At 43.9% G+C, this 19,690-nt stretch overlaps 1 protein-coding gene across 1 annotated transcript in view; it reads left to right on the top strand.

The window, feature by feature from the left end:
• Positions 1-19,690, top strand: part of ADAM12 (ADAM metallopeptidase domain 12) — a 330,218-nt gene that overhangs the window by 240,157 nt on the left and 70,371 nt on the right. Inside the window, exons 7-11 of the mRNA XM_026010672.2 lie at positions 1,807-1,872; positions 3,140-3,211; positions 7,817-7,986; positions 10,139-10,223; positions 15,360-15,508. Of these exons, the coding sequence (XP_025866457.1) occupies positions 1,807-1,872; positions 3,140-3,211; positions 7,817-7,986; positions 10,139-10,223; positions 15,360-15,508 (542 nt within the window). The remainder of the gene's footprint in view (positions 1-1,806; positions 1,873-3,139; positions 3,212-7,816; positions 7,987-10,138; positions 10,224-15,359; positions 15,509-19,690) is intronic.

Here is a 19,690-nt window from a genome sequence, read left to right as displayed (position 1 = left end):
TTCGTGGTCTGAAAGGTGTAAACGTCTAAACAACCAAGGCCCTTTCTGTGAGTTTTTCAATGGGAGATTAATTAATTGTTTTTTTTTCTTTTTTCTGTTCTGCAGCTGTATGTTATTCTGTATGATTAGCTGAATCTGTGATTAATCGGGGAGTTGTGGGGGAAACAGGCTTCTGCTTCTTTCACACCTCAGTAAGGAAAAGGTGCAAGATCTCCACCCCTTCCAAAGGTGTCTCATTTTGGGGCACACCAGCGGGTACCACTGGGGCTAATCTCTCTTCCTTTATGAGTACATAGTTATCACGATGAAACACGCCCGAAACACAGTCACCAAGCCTGACTTTTTTTTTTTGCTTGTAACGTTGTCAAAGTATGAGAAATTATACCTTGCCCGGTGTTTGATTTTTCCCTTCTCCATAAGGTTTCCAGATTTCTTGAGGGATCCCTAAATTCATGAATCAGCACAGCTGGGCGGCGAGCAGGAACACTGCTATGATACAAACATTTTTCTTGTAAAAATCTGTTTGGAAGATCCCGGACTGATGGGGATTTGTTTTATAAAAGATGTTTCCCTCTGGATTATGTGACTGGAAAGCTGATTCAAAGCATGCCTTGGTCATCTTTGCTTTTTGTCTGAAAGCGTGGTCGGAGCATGAGAGTCTCAAACGCGAAGCAGCGTCCTTAATGCGGAAAGCAGCCCATCGGCTGCGGGGACCAAACCCACCTCAACCCCCGTTCCCTCCAACCGCATTTTATTGCAGAAACAGAAGGCTTTGTTTTCTGTTTTTAATGTTTGCTTTTTGAGACCACCCTCCATGAATTGCTCTTTTTCTCCTGAAAAATGCCTTTGGGATTCTCCCAGTAATTCATGGAAGAGTGCAAATGTTTTTTGAGGAAACTTGATTAAAACGTAGCCCACTTCATAGGCTGCCTTTATTTCAGAGGGAGTTCTGCGTCTTCTCCATCCCTACCCCTCGATGCACAGTTTCCATATTTCTCTCAACCCTTTCACTCCCTGCAAATCCCCTGCTCCGTGGTATACAGTCCAGTCTTTTTCTTTTTCCTCAACACTGTTTCTTTCTATTCTATTTTGTTGTTGTTGTTCCTTCCTGGTTTTACTCCTAGCAGCTCCTCCTCAACCGACTCTGTTCCATTTATCAGCTTGGCTGTTCCGTGTTCTCCAGGCTTTTACATTGTCCTTTGCTTCTAAGTTTTATTTTATTTTATTTTATTTTTTTACATGATCAGCCACAAGAAATCAGCTGCTGGCAAAGGACTATGTAGTGTTTCCTCCAGAAGGGTTATGCAGTCCCTGCTCAAAATATATTCTCTTTCACTTTTCTCAAATCCCCAAACTAGACCATAAAGGGGGAGGCAACACACATGAGACACTGAGTTCCATCATCCTCTGAGTGACCTTCACATGTGCTACTACATACAGCCCAAAACAAACGGCCGTCACCCGGCTCCTGTTCCAGAGAGTGCCTTGGTTTTGCTTGTTTGTGTGCATGTTTCATTTATATGTAATGGTCTTGACTCGTTCCAATTCCACCATCAGTGATTCAGCAAACAGGCTGGATTCCTCTTTAGAAATTGCCCACATGGAAATGGAAACCAGTCACTCACGTGGAAAAGGTTTTACAGAGGTCACTGGGGTGGGAAGTGAACTTCTAGAGGGAACAGAGGTGGCACCGGTGGTGGCGGTGAGGATAGTCTTGTAAAGTCCTTGGGTCCAGAGATACTGACAGTGTTCTGGAAGCCCCAGAGAGGTGTTAAGGGAAATTAAATCCATCTTTACTCTTGGCAGCGTAAAAGAGAGACCCTCAAGATGACCAAATACGTAGAGCTGGTTATTGTAGCAGACAACCGGGAGGTAAGAACTTTCCAAACTTCTCAGTACAATTGGTTTAAAAAAAAAAAAAATAGGGAGGGGCACCTGGGTGGCTCAGGGGTTGAGCATCTGCCTTTGGCTCAGGGGGTGATCTTGGGGTCCTGGGATCAAGTCCCCCATGGGGCTCCCCGCAGGGAGCTTGCTTCTCCCTCTGCCTGTGTCTCTGCCTCTCTCTCTGTGTGTCTCATGAATAAATACATAAAATCTTTTTTTAAAAAGTAGGGAAAAGAAAATGTTTAGCAAGTTATTACTTGCTTTGATTAACCCCATTTTCGATGAGCCCTTAAAAGCATTGCCAACAACCCATTGAAAAAGTGGTTTTCTGGTCTTATAAAGCATAAAATATTACAAATGTATCTGATACTACAAAATAAAAGCAAGGGCTGCAGGAAAAGCAGAGCTACTCTGCTGAGCTCTCCGAATGCAGTTATTTGGGGGAAATGGCAGACGGCCTTAGGATGTATTCTAAAACATTTGGGGGGAAATTTTTGGTTTAAAATTGTCCGATACGTCCCAAACCAAAATGAATTGGAGAATGTAGACTGCAGGGACACAGCAGAAAACCCCTACCTTCTGAAATCTGCTTTGATGCTACATTAGTCTTTTTTTATTATTATTAGTTTCCAATTTGCTGTTTCTAGATGATCTCTGCATTCATTCCTTGCCTCCCTCCACTCCATGTTATGAATTAGCCGACTTTTTCTCACGAACTCACTCCATACCTATGAATGAAACAGGCTTGATGGTTTCTCAGAGAACCGTTCCCCTGCAGGAAGGTCAGATTAGAGGGGGCGTGGGGAGCTCGTTAACTTTTCTCCCTTCTCCTCTGCGCTGTTTGACTTGTTGCCATGAGCTTCTATAACCTTTACCGTTTAATTTTTAAAAACAAATATTAAGGAAATTTCTGAGGAAGTTAAAATCAAGTTGATGATATGAAGAATGGCTTTGGACTGCCTTCTAGTTGTCTGTTTTCTCTGCCAAAACATGTCACGGCCTCCATCATTTATGAGGCTGGAAAAATCGCAGAAGTTACTGTCTTATGAGCACTTGGCTTGGGCAAATTTCAGGGAGTTTCAGAAAGTCCCCAGATGGGGAAATTACTCGTCAGGATGGGAACTCATTTCACCGTAAACCATGGAGGGTCCCCGGTGTTTTGTGAAGCCCAAGACTTCACGTTTCCAGGAGCTGGGAAGAGGAGATTTGATTGATACTCTTGCCATTATTAATGCTGACATTTAAAATTATTAAGTTTCAGAGGCAAGGAAAAGATCTGGAAAAAGTTAAGCAGCGATTAATAGAGATCGCTAATCACGTTGACAAGGTAAGTTCTTTTTGGGGGTAATTAAGTCACTCAAAGCATGTAAATGTTTAGAAATGAGGTGGAGGGAATGCAGCACATCTCGTCTGACTTGGCAGGGAGACCCGGTTCTGCCTCTAGTCCTGGGCTGGAACACGGACTTCCCTTTCCTCTGAGCACACAATTCTTGTCTTGGAGCAGCTACAGGAGATGCCAACCCACGCACGCTGTCTGGACTGCGGTGGCCTTGGCCACGTCTCCCTCCAGGCTCTCTTCTGGCCAGAGTCCCAGTGTGAGGGGGTCTCAGACTTCCCAGTTAGAGCCAGAGCCCCAGCGGGATGCATCTGACCCCCTGGAGAACTCTCAAGGGGGCTTTTTCCCAGGTCTCCTTGGGTTGTGCCCGCAGTCCCCCTGAGGGCAAGCTGTCATTTATAAGTGACACGCAGGCTCCACAGTCCTGAGACGCAGAAATTGGCTTTCCATTTAATCAGCCGTTGTAAGTTGCTCACCAAGAACCGGGAGATTGGGCGCTCACCCTGGGCAAAGATGATCCAGACCCGGAGGAAACCCTAGAAGTCTGGCCTGATCCCGGGGGTACGTGCTCAGCAACACATACCTGTTCACAAGGAGAGGGTGAGCCTGTCTCAGCACCTGCCCTGCAGCGCACCTGCAGAACAGAGCTATCAAGCTGTTTGGGGCTGGCGGCTCTCTAAAACAGGGCTCCTCTTGGGGGATCCCTGGGTGGCTCAGCAGCTTAGCGCCTGCCTTCAGCTCAGGACATGATCCTGGAGTCCCGAGATCGAGTCCCACATCAGGATCCCTACATGGAGCCTGCTTCTCCCTCTGCCTGTGTCTCTGCCTCTCTCTCACTCTGTGTCTCATGAATAGATAAATAACATCTTTAAAAAAAATTTTTTTTAATTTTAAAATTTTTTCAAAAATTAAAAAAATAAAAAATAAATAAAACAGGGCTTCTCATACTTGCCCACACCTTGGAGTTGCCTGGAAGCTTTCAAAGGCATCGATGCCTGGGTATCTTGGCAATTGGGTAATTAAAGAACCATGTACCTCAGGAAAGACCTGATGGATGCCAGGAAGTTTGCCAGCCTGGCTGTGCTTGTGTTTCTGGCCAGAGCTGAACTGCTAAGCACACATCTGCGGCCACCCCCAGCATACCCTGAAGACCGTGCTGGGGGTACCCAGGCTCCTCCAGTTGCTCTGTGCCTCCAGCTCGGCTAACTGATGAGCCCTGGACTCTGGCAGGTATTCAGAAGTTGAGCTTTGCCTCTCTCCAAGTGGGAGTGTCTGGACCCCAAAACAGGGGCTGTTCCAGTGGCGACTTCCTCATTTGCAGAGATCTTGGCTCTCCTTGGCCATTCTAAATTAATAACTGCTTGGCCGGCTGGGTTGGCCTGAAAGGAAGAGGGAGAGGGACATCCCAGGCTCAAAGACCAGAAAGTGATTCCGTACAAAGGTGATGTTCTGAAGCATCCAGGAAATCCTCACAGAAAGCATGTGAGCTGCTCATAGCTGGAGGCTAAGCCTGTACCTAGGAACTCCGAGGTCCTGATGCACCTGCAGGGCCGAGCAGTAGAGGTGTGGGATGCCCCAAGCTTTGCCTCTTTACCCTTTCTCCTCCCGTCTGCCCCACTTCTTATCCATTAAGAAGGTCGCACCAGCTGCAGATTTGTCAGCACAGACCCTCTGTGACCTGCTTCTGAAAGGGCTCATCTTCTGTGCATGATGTAATTTCCTCAGGTCTTTCCCTCTCATAGGACGCTTCTCTTCTCCTGAGCTGGTTGCCTAAAGGGTACATGTTCTCACGTCACACCCCACAGAGTCTGCTCTTTCATTCCACCCATTGTTTCAGACCCACTTCTTCCAGAAAGGCTTCCTTGAGCCCTCAGCACAGCACCCTGTGAACTTTCTGTTTGCACCCTTCCCTGGCAGTTCGCTCTGTGGGAGTGAACAGTCACAAGGACTAAGTATCTGCAGCCTTGAGCCTCCTGCTGACCCCTGAGCATGTGGGGGCCAAGGGCAAGGGCATCCTAATCCTCGTTCTTAGTGCCAATGCCAACCTTGGCATGCAACAAGAGCCAAGCAAATGCTTGCTGTGTTCATGGGCAAATTGATGCCGCTGCTCTGATTGCACCCAACCACATTCTAGGGTGCATGGGCCAGGCAGGCGGCTGCCAGGCTCCCGGCCAGCTTCTCTCTGGGCCTAGGGTCACAGTGGGTCATCTTAGAAAGGAGTCTGAGCACTCACACCCTTGGAAGGGTGGCTGTACTACTTCCTGGTTTAAGACCTGGGTGCCAGGGCCAGTCTGTCTGCGTCCCCAAGCCAGCCACCCAGTCATGCCTTGATCCCTTGCCTGATCCCTCCATATCTCAGGGTCCCTGAGTATACAACGGGGATTAATGCTGTTCTTGGCTCACTGAGCTGATGTGCAGACTACTGGAGCTGCAGCATGGCAAGTCCTCAGCACTGTGCCCAGGACGTAGTAAATGCCCACAGCGTGTTCGCTGTGGTTGTTGTTATCAGCAGCCGGGGAAGAGCGATCCCAACGGGCAGGACAGGGATGGTGTATGATGACTTAGGGGGAGTAGCACGCATGACAGTTGCTCAGTGGCACCAATTTGGAGAGGAAGGACCGTGTGTTATATCCTGACATGTGGAGTCTGTTGTAAAGATGTGACCTGAGAAGTCTAATAGACGGAAATTATAACCCGTCATTCTATGAAAAGCTCCTTGGTTGGCAAGCACCAAAGCTAGGTGTGAGCAACAATAACAGTCCTTTACAGACCTTAGTTACCCCTTCCACAGAACCCTTGTGGGAGGCACACACAGGGTCCCCTTCACAAATGACCACCCTGAAGCCCACACAGGGCATCTGGCTCTGAGGCTATGGCTTAGTGAGCTGGCGTGGACATTGGCTCTGGACCACCTACATTTCTGCCTCCTTACCCTTACCTTTGTGCCTCACACCAAGGAAGATGTGATCTGTCAAAAGGCAGCAGTGAGACACAGGCAGTCAGAGTCCCAGAAGAGTCCAGAAACTTCATTCTGCCCAGGAAGGCTGGGCTGGGAGCTTGCAAGTCCATAGCACAGACTAAGCAATTCTTGATTAAAAACAAGCTGTTGGGCAGATTTTTGGTCATAGAATTGTCTCATTAACTTCTTAACGTAATGCCCGTAGTTATTATCTGCTTGAATCCCAGTCAGACCATGGCAGCCAGTTTACGTTCTGTGATGTAGTTCATGTTCCAATCATAGTCTTATGCTAACCTAATGCTCACCAGATGACTGCGGGGAGATTGGTGGGGGAAGCGATGAGCTTCCTTGGGTCAGATGCTCAAACGTGAGGACTTTATTGCCCTGTAGCTCACCACAGTGGAATGGGGTTCGATCATCAAATGTGGAGCTTCTGTGACTTTTGTTACTCATTGTCCCAGAGGCTTGTAGCATAAATGGGACCTGCTCACATCTGGAGCTTGACTCTGGCTGCTACCACCAGCCACATAAGCCACATCTGTCTCCTTGGCTACCTGGAGTATCAGAAAATGAGGACTTTCCCATCATGTACCATGTCACACCACGTGGGCATTGGAGGACTTTATAGCCAGCCAGGCGATCCCATGTACTCACCCCCTGGGCCCTGAGCATAGAGCCATCTCCCTGTCATAACCCACATGGGGAGGCAGCAAGGTAGTTGGAGACAATGGGTAGTCCTTCCCTCCGCCCTGACCAGTCATCTTGTCCTGGACAAAACTATCCCTGAGCCATTAGAAGAGTTGCTCTTCCTTCCTCTGCCCCAGGATGATATGCTCGTGGAGAAAGGGCTGTAGGTTGAAGTCAGGAGTATATAAAGACGGGAGACAGAATGGCAATGAGAAGACCTGCTTTGGTGGTGTTACCTGAAGCTTTATTTCACAAGCCTCCAAAAGAGGAGCTTCCGTTAGAAGATCTTCCCTGGGACACTGCTGATGGGCTAGCTTCTGGCTGTGAGGAGGATGGTCATTGAAGCTCCAGAAGGAGGGCTCTGCGTATGCCTTTAGTATTCTGAAAGATACCGAAGTGTTCATCTAATTAAACCCTTCTAGGTTGATTATAAGCGACCGAATGTGATAGTGTCAGCCAAGTCTGAGTCTTTGCTGAAAAATTAATACAGATTCATTTTCAGTAACTCATAGGTAGGACATTTTGCTTAGAAGGAACAAATTATTGTCCTTGGCAGAGTGTCTGAAAGATCCTAATTCCTTCATTGTTTCTCCTGCAATAGTTATTAACTGGCAGTCTTAACTCCTTTAGCGACAGTACACATCTATATGCACATTTTAAATCACCAGCGAACCGTGTGAAATGTGTGCTTCCATACAAAATAAGGTCAGACATCAAAAAGCCTATTAACTTTGGCATCTAACTGGTCAACAACATTGGAAACCCAGTTAGCACATCACTTTGCATCAGACACCGCAAATACTTCTTAAATTCTAATGCCGCAGGGACAGGAGAGCACAAAGATGTTTTTCTCACCCGTGTCAGTGATGTTCCAAACATGCACATATGTTCTGCCCTGCATTTTAAGTTGTCATGACTGTGAACCCCCAGAGGGTGCCTGTCTTCATCAGTTTTACAGACCACTGAACATTCGGATAGTGCTGGTGGGTGTGGAGGTGTGGAATGACATCGACAAATGCTCTATAAGTCAGGACCCGTTCACAAGCCTCCATGAATTTCTGGACTGGAGAAAGATGAAGCTTCTACCTCGCAAATCTCATGACAATGCCCAGCTTATCAGGTACAGCGTTCGTTGTCTCTTCTTTGCTTAGAGAAAGAATGACGTCAGCAGCCCTCTCTCCTCTTAGCTTCACCCAGTCCCCGGAGCTGCGCACCTCTCTACAGAGCACTCCCACTTGTACAGGGGTGTTTCTCAGCTCACACCAGTGAGGCACATGTCACCCTTGACTAGATTGGGGGCCTATTGGGAAAGTCTCCCTTTGAACCCCCTAGGAAACCTATCCCTCTAGGAGATGTCCTATTTTCTTTTTCCATCACCTGGACGCTTTCCCTCTTGCAAATTTTTCTAGTCTTTGTCTTGATATAAAATTGTCCTGAGTAGACTATTTTTTTAAAAAAGCTCATTTTCTTTCATTATTAGTGAAAAATGTTTATGCAAGATGTGAGGATGATGCATTAGGATGATTATTTCCAGATGCCTGGAGAAAGGAAATGTTCATTCCTCCTCCTGTTTTGCTATGACTCTGGTTTTCTAGATCAGAGGACCCCAGCAGTCTGCATTCTTTCAATCAGTGTGCATTGAGCACCAGTCAGGAAGCAAGTATGTTTTAGGTGCTTTGAACATAACAATGACCAGCACTCTAGGCCTCCCTGCTCTCCAGAGTCCCCAGTCTGCAGGAAGAAGGCAACAATAGTACTGTCATGAAGATAATAAAATGAGAGAAAGCACAGCTATAACATAACATAATATATTGGGAAGATATTCAGACACCTTTATATTTAAAAGAAAAAAATCTTTTCATAATCTAAATTGGTAAGGAGTAGATTTTATCATCTAAGTTGGTAAGGAGTAGATTATATTCGATTAGATATAATAAATTATATCTAGTTTCTTCAAACTTTATAGAAAGTTAAAACCCATTCTTACCCCATCCTCATTTTAGAAAATGCCTACATATGAACTAAGGCTGTTGGCATTCCCTGATAATTTACCTTGGCCATTTTCACAGGGTTGTTTGTTTTTTTTCCTGCCTTGGATATTTGTGGTTGCATCATATTTTATGCATTGATTAATCCTGAACTACTAAAAGTACATTTCAAATATTTTGAATCAGAGTATTTTGTTTTGTTTTGTTTTCCCCAAAAGGAGTCTGTCCAACTTAAATATCTGGAAATAAATTAGCCTCTTATACAACTTTATTATTTATATACATATATAATTGTATCTGTTAAAATGGTCTGTATAGATGTAAATATAAAAGCTGTAACCCCAACTACTGTACGTATGAGTATGACAGGATGGATGGATGGATGGATGGATGGATACATACACACACAGATGAGGTTTTATATATACTTACTCCCTTTTGCCAGTTGAACACTGACAAAATAACTAACTTTTCAAGCAGTGTGTGGATACTCTGTGTATGTACATGGCCAAGATAACATAAGTAAGTCATTTAAAGGAGATTCCCTTAAAGAAGATTCAGCAAATACGAACAATATTTAATTTTTAATGTATGAGGGTCAGATTTACAGCACTTGTATTAAACAGGCTTCATATCATTAGACTCATTGATCGAGTTAATTCATATAAGGGAAAGCCTGTGCCTAAGCCACAACATCCCCTGCTGGAAACTTCCTCCCAGGGTATGGAGGCTTTGTCAGTGCTTATTCTACACTGGCTCCAGAGGATCAATCATTTTTCTGCCGACTTCATTTTTGCCAGTACATTAACAGATACTTTGAAGAGTTTGGGTTTCTGGCCTAATGGTAATATTACACAGGAAAGCAAAACTCAGCTACAACATAAAGTCTAGTAAACCACTGCATGCATTTCATTTAGTTACCAGTGATTCTCTGTGACTCTTCTCAGCACTTCCATCAGCAGATGTTGTTTCAAAGGAGCAGCTCCCTCTGATCCATAGGAAATAGGCAGGATACAACTTATAAGTACAAAGGTCATGACTGGTCATGGTCTGAGTCTTGCAAACAAAAATCTGAGAAGACTGTGGGACCACAAATACAAAATATATATTTAATGGAACTGAGGATACAAATCACCTGTAAACACACCCTCACGTGGCTCTTCATTTTTGCATGTTGCTCTTGCTCTTCTCACTGGAATGCCAGAATGGCCAAAATAATTTCAAATGTTAGGAAATGTCCTCATTCTGTATTAATTTAAGACAGTTTTTTGTTTAATTTCCCAGTGGGGTTTATTTCCAAGGGACCACCATTGGCATGGCACCAATCATGAGCATGTGCACTGCAGAGCAGTCAGGAGGAATCGTCATGGTAAGTCAAGAGCACCAAGGAGCTGGGGTGCCTGGGTGGCTGAGTCGGTGAACCGTCTGCCTTCAGCACAGATCATGATCCCAGGGTCCTGGGATCGAGCCCCTCATCAGGCTCTCTGCTTAGCAGGGAGTCTGCTTCTCCCTCTTCCTCTGCCTGCCATCCTCCCTACTCATGTGCTCACTTTCTCTCTCTCTCTCTCTCTCCCTCTCTCTCTCTCTCAAATAAATCTTTAAAATTTTTTTAAAAATTTTTAAAAAGCACCAAGGAGCTGATAGCAATGTTCCTCCCATTTCCCTTGATTTCTCAGGGCAGCTCTACTTTTATTGGACTTTGTAAAATTAGACCATTTTCTTTCATGCTTCTTGGATGTAATTCTACCTTTATCTAGCTCTATTTATGGTCTTATATATCCCATAATATTTTGGGGACTGTTTATTTAAAAAAAACTACTTCAAGTCATACACAGGTAAGGTGAATGTATAAAAATAACTCAGTGAAAACCCATCTGCCCCTTTTATGGAGAAAAAATTTCAGCTGGGATTTGGTCAAAGCATTCCAATCCCAGACTCCCCCCTGGCATTGGGATGAACCAAGGCACTGGGATTGTCTTCATCACTCTGTTTCTCAGAGGGGCTGTGGTCTCATCAAACATTACTACCAGAATAATTTTCTGATGGTTCTGCCTCCGGGCCCAATAGCCAGAAGTCTGAGGTTCTTAACTATTTACCACTGCAAACACTTGATCTACCTCCTAGTCAATATCCAATTTGTCTTCATAATAACATTAATCTTAGAAGGCCAATACCTAGGTTTATTGCTTTATGAGGATAATTTTGTCATATATTGGCTCTATATGTTTGTAAAAGGGAACAAGCCAGAAAGAATATTTGGGATTATTTTTTATGAATTTAAGAGAGAAATAGCTTTGATATACTGCCCAACGGGGGACGCCTATTCCATTCCATCAGTTAGTTAAAGAAAAGGTGTCACCTCATGCTGTCACCGTCCCTGCTCTGAAAATGTAGTGTCCCCTTTGCACCAGCCCCTCAGGGAGTATTCTCAGAGACCACTCTGACATCTCCATTAAACAAATAGAAACTTGCCCTTCTAATAAACCATGATTTCCTCCACATTTTTTTTCAAACAGAACATTTCTGAATACTCCATTGTATGAAGGAGCAGAAGGAGTAACATTCTGCTGACTATTATTTTCCCTCCACATACGGCCCGACCCAATCTTCGTAATGAAAATACACAACAAATGTTTTCCTCTTTTCTGATAAGTATTGGTAATTCATATAAACATGCACCAAACATGCAAGCTAGAGAGGCCGTCTGGCAGGATTGCACCCACCCTGGATTTCTGGCTTGAATGAGCTGTCCTCTGGTTTTCTTTGAACCTACAAGCCCTGTATGTGATCCCCGCCATGGAAGACATTGGAAAGATTGGTTTTTGTTGGTGCCAGGTTAATTTCAAGTCAGATCCCGACTGTATTTTTACAGAGCAGCCTGTAAAATTTTAAGAGGGAATAATTTTCTGTTTCACGGTTCCATGGTCAGTTGCTACTGACTTTGCCACTTAAAATGGGTGTAAATATTTTTTAGAGCTGAAACTGAATTCTTCATAAGCATGGCAGGTTCTGCTGTTTGGAGTGTTTAAACATTTTTATAACCATTCTGATCATATTAAGTGGCTTTCTTCAGTTCGTATCCCTCATTCTGTTTCCATACAAGCACTTAATCAAGATTCCTTCTTTAAAAGCACACAGCAAAGCCTAATTTTTTTAATGGATGAAAATGAATGTGGGAAGTATAAGCACATGTGTGTACTACAATGGTAATCAAGTCAAGACCAAAGTTAATCAACGGGAAATATGTTTCACCAACTTGGCAGCAGTTAGACACATCCTTTGTCTACTCCACATATGAGAGAAGCATCAAGGGGGACAAAAATCTACGGCCTCTTTAATTCTATAAAATTCATGAGATAAATGAGATCAATATCTTGATCAGACCTAAAACTTCTAGACAAACTTTCTCTTATTATGTCTCTAAAATTAAATTCATGGGTGTTCCATGTGACCAGCCCCATTCAAGGAATCACAAGTCTATGAGGAAGGAAATCTTGTAGCCAAGGAAGCAGGAATCCCAATCAAATGGAAAAGATGTGTTCTGCTACAGTTCTCTTTTTTTCTAAGATAGAGAAAATCTTTGATTTAGAAATGTAAAGCCATCCCTTGTATCTGAACTGGACCAGAACAGCCTTGGTTTGGGGATAATGCCATAAATAAAGAAGTAGGGTGTTGTTTTTTTCTTATTACAAATATAAACTGTTTGTCAGAGTCTCTTGAGAGACATTCTGTTCATAATCACCTATCCATGAAGGAATGTAAAACAATTTGGCAGTTAAAAACAAACCCAAGATATTCAGTGATACAAAAAAAAATCAAATAAAAAATAATTTTGAAAGGATGAAGTCCTTGAATTTTGTGCCAAAGCATGCTAAATTCAGCCCTCCACATTCTTAGGTTGACTACATTCTCTTTGCCAACCTGTGTTATTCTTGAGAATTGATTTCCTGAAACATGTTTGTGAAGCTTCCTACAACAGGAAACTATAAAATCTAAACAAAGTAATTTATTAGGAATTTCATCTATTCTAAGAATAACTTGGTCCCTTGATGTGCTGTTCTCTTCTGAGACTCAGGGCTAGGGAGAGAGGCAGCTCAGCTGTAACAAGCAACAACCTATATGACCTTTTATGAACATAGCTTTATAAGAGGCCCCACAAAGATTATCTATGTTAGGAATGATGCTTTCTCCAAAACCTAGTGTCACTGTTTCCTGAAAGTTTCTTGGAAAACTTCTTATCTCTTTCCTGGGTAACAGAGAGCAATATTTGAATAAGATACCTTCATTGTTCTGTGGTGGACAGGCCTTTTCAGAAATACGACCAATGGCCACAACTCTTTGACAAAGCAGGAAAGAATATCCAACGGAAAAAAAAGATAGTCTTTTCAACAAATGGTGTTGGGAAAACCGGACAGCCACATGCATAAGAATGAAACTGGACCACTTTCTTATACCATACACAAAAATAAACATAATATGGATGAAAGACCTAAATGTGAGGTAGGAAACCATCAAAATGCTAGAGAAGAATACAGGCAGCAACCTCTTTGACCGCAGCCATAGCAGCTTCTTACTTGACACTTCTCCAGAGTCCAGGGAAACAAAAGCAAAAATTAACTATTGGAACTTCATCAAGATAAAAAGATTCTGCACAGTGAAGGAAACAATCAACAAAACACAACCTAGACACTTGCAAATAACATATCAGATAAAGAGCTACTATCCAAAATCTATTAAGAACTTGTCAAACTCAATGCCCCCAAAATAAATAATTTAGTCAGAAGACATTGAACAGACATTTCTCCAAAGAAGACAGAGAGATAGCTAATAGACACATGAAGAAAAATGCTCAGCATCACTCATCAGGAAAATACAAATCAAAAGCACAATGAGATACCTCCTCACACCTGTCAGAATGGCTAAAATTAACAACACAGGAAACAACAGATGTTGGCTAGGATGCAGAGAAAGGGGGAGTCCTCTTATACTATCGGTGAGAATGCAAACTGGTATAGTTCACTCTGAAAACAGTATGGAGGTTTCTCAAAAAGTTAAAAATAGAACTACCCTATGACCAGCAATTCACTGCTAGGTACTTATCCAAAGGATGCAAAAATAGTGATTCAAAGGGCACATGCACCCCAATGTTTACAGAAGAACTATCAACAGATAGTTGGAAAAGAAAGAGCCCAAATGTCCATCAACTGATGAGTGGGTCAAGAAGAAGGGGTGTGCATATACAGTGGCATATTACTCAGCCATCAAAAAGAACGAAATCTTGTCATTTGCAATGATGTAGATGGAACTAGAGTGTATTATACTAAGTGAAATAAGTAGTCAGAGAAAGGCAAATACCATGTGATTTCACTCATATGTGGGATTTAAGAAATAAAGCAGATGAACAAAGGAGAAAGGAAGGAAAAATAAAATAAGTTAAAAACAAAGAGTCTCAACTATAGAAAACAGAGGATTGCCAGAGGGGAGGTAGGTGGGGGAAGAGCTAAGCAGGTGATGGGAATTAAGGAGGGCACTTAAGGTAATGAGCACTGGGTGTTACATGTAAGTGATGAATCACTAAATTCTACCCCTGAAACCAAAAAGAAAAAAAAAAAAAGATGGGCACAATTTCTGCAAATCACCTTTAGTAATTAACCAATTTTAGTTTGTTAAAGTTAAGTAACAATAGTTTAATAATTAGTATTTAATAATTTAGTAATAATATTGTAAGTAACAGTAATTTCTAATATCTCTTTAGCCAAACCATCCACACACTTAGTTAAGTTAGGGGTGGCCACGCAATGCTCGCCGAATGGAGAGACCGCCTTCCAAAACTCATCAAAGGGTTGAGCAAACCCTCAGCAGCAGCAGAGAGTCGGGGTGCTTCTACCCATCTCCAAAATCTACTTGACGAAACAAGGAGCCAGCAAGAGTGAGGACTAACCAGATTACAATCTTAATCCAGTCGTCTTCAAACAGATTACTCAATGTGGCTAGCTTTTTTTGTGAATTATTGTGAATTTTCCAAGTATCCTTCTCTCCCAAGGTGACAGGAGGGGCATGCTCAGTAGCACCTGCTCAGGTCTTATTTAGAATGTAACAAAGTATGCTTCCCCCTACTAACTGTTCATCAGCCTCATCTCAATCAACAATAAAATGATACTTTTTTTTGAGCCACCCAGACTCCCCAAGAAAGATGTTTTGTAAGAGACTGCAGGAAACAGAATGGAGATGACTGCTTTGAGCATTTCACGCAAAGACATAAGGAGTCCTACGTGTGTTGATGAAGTATGCATTCCTCTGCAGAAGGAACCCTGAACAGGCTTAATAAAATAGGTCACATCTTTTATTGAAGTCTGAACTAAATAATAGGGCTCTATATTTATTCCTTATAGGGGATTGGATTCAGTCAAATGTTAACCAAAGATCAATGGTGGGGGAGAGAGGTAGACTGAGGACAAGCCAAAGAGATGTAAACTATACATTGTGCTCTTGTGTTTGCTTTGAGGACCATTCAGACAGTCCCCTTGGTGCAGCCGTGACCCTGGCACATGAGCTGGGCCACAACTTTGGGATGAACCATGACACACTGGAGAGAGGCTGTGGCTGCAGCGTAGCTGCCGACAAAGGAGGCTGCATCATGAACCCTTCAACCGGGCAAGTATCAACAATCCCAGCCACTTTGAGAGTTGCCTCAGGTTGAATTGCATACTGGGAAACGGCTAAGCAGAAATCTCCCTGGTTTTCTGGCCAGAACACCCATGGAAACTTCCAGAAGGAAGTAGCAAAAGTGGACTGCACTGGTCCGAGAGGGTGGGTCATGGGGAACCAGACTCAGTACCACAGGGCATGAGGATTGACCCTCTTCCCTGAGAAGTGGTGAGGGGAGCGGTGGACACTGTCTTTGTTTCGAAATTGCAAATCATCCTACAATCTGAGCACCTGTTTTCTATTTGAGCCTACAGCTCCAGTGCCCCCACTAGGCCAGGGCCGGGAAAACTCACTGGGCAAAGAGGGCAGGGTTCGATGGGCTGCATGGCCTTCAGAGGATGCTGGTTGGGGAGTGCTTCTTCCCTCGGGCTGGCCCATGGTGTGTCTCAAGTGCGTCAGTATGTGGAGTCCAGAGCATTCGCACCTCTGATAAATCACTCTGTCAGATCTGAGAGGTTTAAATGAAGGGACTTTTCTGTTTCAGTAAGTCACACTGTCCTTCCTTATGGAATGCCTTTACTGAGACTCTAGACTTGGTTCCCCCGGGGGTGAAGGAAGACAGTTTCATTAAGGGAGCATTCAAATAAGGTGGAAAGAGATGCCACATGAGGTGATTGAGTACAGATTCTGATGAGATCCTGGTGCCCCCAAGGGCCTGTCCCGAACCAGAGCACCGTGCTAATGGGAGATTTTCATTAGGAAAGCAGAACGCACACTTGTTAGTCTTCCTTTTTTATACCTGAGAACCTTCCCAACACTTATCTTCATGGCACTTCCCAGGTGAGGCCTGCTCTCTGGGTTTCCTGGAAGGAAATGCTGGAGCAGGGAGCAAGCACTGGCTGGCGGCCCAAAGATTGGCCTCTATGAAGACGTGCTGACAAGGGGCCAGTCCTGGTGGCAGGGGGGACACCTGCTAGAGATGTAAAGGGATGGATTGTTACAGAAGGCAGTTATGCTTTTGCAAGCAATAGCTTTCAGGGTCTTCTCTCAAATGGCTCCTAGGGCATCACATTGCCCCTGAAACAAAGACTGAGCAGAACGGCACAGCTCATGTCATGGACGTGTCATGCCTAGAGCTATTGGTGAGGCACCTCGTTGTTACCTTATTAGCAAGTAACTGTTTCTCTTTATCGCCACCTGTTCTGTTAGCGCAGAACCTTCGGAGTGCCTCTTTTCTGCCCCTGGTTCTATCTTAAGCATAGTTCAAGAGAGTTATCAAGACCTAGTAGAGGGATTTTCTCTGAATCTATGATAACTGAAGCCAAGAACCTGAGCCCCAAGTGAGAGTATCTTAGGCCAACACCAACAGGAAGTGAAATGTTATAAAACCCTAGATACTAACCAGGGAGTTCCCCGAAGGGAGGCAGGCTGCTCTGAGAAAGTGTGTGCTCCTTGTCATTTAAACTGTCCGGACAGAGGCAAGATAACTACTTGGGGGTATTTGAGGGAAAGAATTCCTTCTTAGGGTGTGAGGTTGAGCCAGGGGCCTGTAGGTGTCTTCTTTTTCCAATATCCTACCAACCCAGACAGAGCCCAGCGTCACTGGCCAGCATGCTGTGTGGATCTCAGACAATGGGGTTGGTAGGAAGTGAACACACACCTGAGTGGTTTTCATGCCTTCTCGTTCCTGATGAACTCAAAGTGGCTACAGAAAATTCACTATTTGCTTAATTTCCCTGATTATCAAATAGACACAAACACACCAGCCTACATACCTCTGGAAGTGGTTCCTAATGACTAATATTGTTTACGTCTTGGAACTCTTGATAAAATTGGCAAACGGGAGAGAGGTAAATCTAGACTGGGAACCCTAGGATAGAACTGAAGAGACCTGGGAGCCCCTGTTCTAATACCAGTGGTTTTGGGTAATGCAGACGAAGGAGTAACCTCTCTAGTCTTAACTCTTCTTCATCAAGAAAATGAGTGAGTTAGTCTTTTACCTTCCCTCCTTCCATCCATCTGTCCATCCATCTATTCATATTAATTCTCTCCACCTATCCATCTATTCATTGTTTGTTCCACTCAACCATCCATCCATCCATCCATCTTTTCATCAGATCATCTACACATCCACCCATCCTTCCTACTTATTTGTTCACATAGTAAACAAAATTTTTTGACTCCTGTGCTTATTGTTGTGGGGAATGCACAGATTATTAGGAAGGCCCTACAGCTCTAAGAATTATGTGATTCTGGGGGCACAATAGCAAGACCTACTTTCTGATACTCCCCATAATTTTGTGTGAAGCCTTTCAAATTGGGAAGTCTTCATGGCAGTGTTTAAGGATATGAGCCAAATTACCCTGGAGATATTTGAAAATCATACGTAGAGGTGATATTGCTAAGAGCTCGGCAAATCATTTCAAAGGTTTTTTTTTTTTTTTTTTTTTTTTTTTTTTTTTTTTTTTTTTTTTGGTTTTTCTGTTTTGTTTTGTTTTTCCCTTACCGGGGGTTTGCTAATAGCCTTTCCTTGATTTATACCTTATTAGCGATTTCTAAGTTTTCTCTTTTGCTGAGCTTGTTCTTTTGTGTAAATCTTTTCTATTTGGTTCTCATTTATGATCCCACATTCCTGTCCAGAGAGTGGTGTTTTTAATTTTCTCAGATGGAAAGAAACTTCCTAAGCAAGTGGGTGAATTAATCCCAAAAGCCCACAGTGAGGGGGAGGTCAGGCCGCTCAGGCCACCCTCCACCATCCATCACCCATTGTAGAACTTCCAGGCGGCTTTTCATCTGCAGCATTATCCCAACATGGTCGCTCTCTTACCCCATAAGGTCCCCCCTCGAGAGCAGCAGAGTGGATTAAATGAGATCACATGTCTTTGTAAATTGTAAATCACTCCACAAATACACGGCAGCACGATGACTATTATTATTTAGCTCGCGCGGCCTACATTGTTGAGGGCCTCTTCCAGGATCCCTGCTCGAATGTGCTGGAAAACACTTCCAGGGTCACATAGCAGTCACTCAGCAATGCACCCACAGTCTCTGTGTGAATGGCTCGTTGTAACCTGGCCCACGACCAAACACCAACCTTCCCCCCTACTTCCTCTGTACGACTGATTCAGGCATGAGCAGCAGACGTTCAAGATGTCCTTCAAGTCTTAACCTCAAAGGTGACTCAGAAAGAGATGAATCCGTGACTGCTGTCATGATATTCAGGTCTCCCTGAATCAAAAAGAACCAAGCACTGCAGATGGTTCAGTATTACCTTGTTTATTCTTTATCAAGACATTCCAGAATCCTAGCTCCGAAACATTCCCCAACTGCCATCATTGACAAATGGGACTCAGAGCCCCGGGAGAACCGAGCTAGTGTGCAGGCCTGTTAAACGCGGTGTCACGACTTCAGCTGAAGCTTACAGGAATGGTCGGAGGGGGTTCCTTACAGGTCGTACCATTAATTACCGCAAGGCCCGGAGTGTGTGCGAGCATGTGTTTTATGTCTTTGGATAGTTAACATTAAGACCTGCCTTGGAAATTACTCTTTGGCAAAAGCAGTATCTGGGGATTCGTGTGGGAGTTTAAACTCAATGGAGTCCCCCCGTTAATGAGCTTCTCGGAGCCTTTGGGCTGAAAGGGTTGAGGACTAAGCCTGCCACATTTATGGGAGTAGAAAAACGTGAGCAGTTTGAACACGTTTGGAAAAGAATATTTAGCATAATTGTAAATGTCACTTCCCAGAGTGGACCCAAAAAAAAAAAAAAAAAGCAGTATTGGCATTCAGAAATTACTCAGAGCTTCCTTTATTCCGTGCGGGAAGTTTTGTGTTAGAAAGAGTCGGAGCCTCTCGTGGGGGGGAACGTGGGTGAGTGTGGGACACACACTAACCCGGCTGCTGCGACGTTTCATGTGCTCTGATGGGCATCGGGGTGACAGCCATGAACGGGGCAGACACTCTTCTTGCCTCGTGGGACTTGCACTCTCTTGGGGAAGATAGACTTGAAAAACAATAAACTGAAAATCGTAGGTAAAGAGGAGTACTTTGAAGGGAAGAGGGTGGAAAGGAAACACATGGGCTAGGGCCCCCACTTTAATCAGGGGCTCAGGGAAGAGCTGTCCTGGAGGTGACGTCTAGGTGGAGACCAGAAGGAAGAGCGGGATGGAGAGGCTGCAGGGATGCGGGGAG

The sequence above is a fragment of the Vulpes vulpes genome, chromosome 15, assembly GCF_048418805.1.
Source record: "Vulpes vulpes isolate BD-2025 chromosome 15, VulVul3, whole genome shotgun sequence".
Taxonomy (NCBI): domain Eukaryota; kingdom Metazoa; phylum Chordata; class Mammalia; order Carnivora; family Canidae; genus Vulpes; species Vulpes vulpes.
Note: the sequence above shows the minus strand (reverse complement) of the source record. Positions and strands in the feature narration are given on the sequence as shown.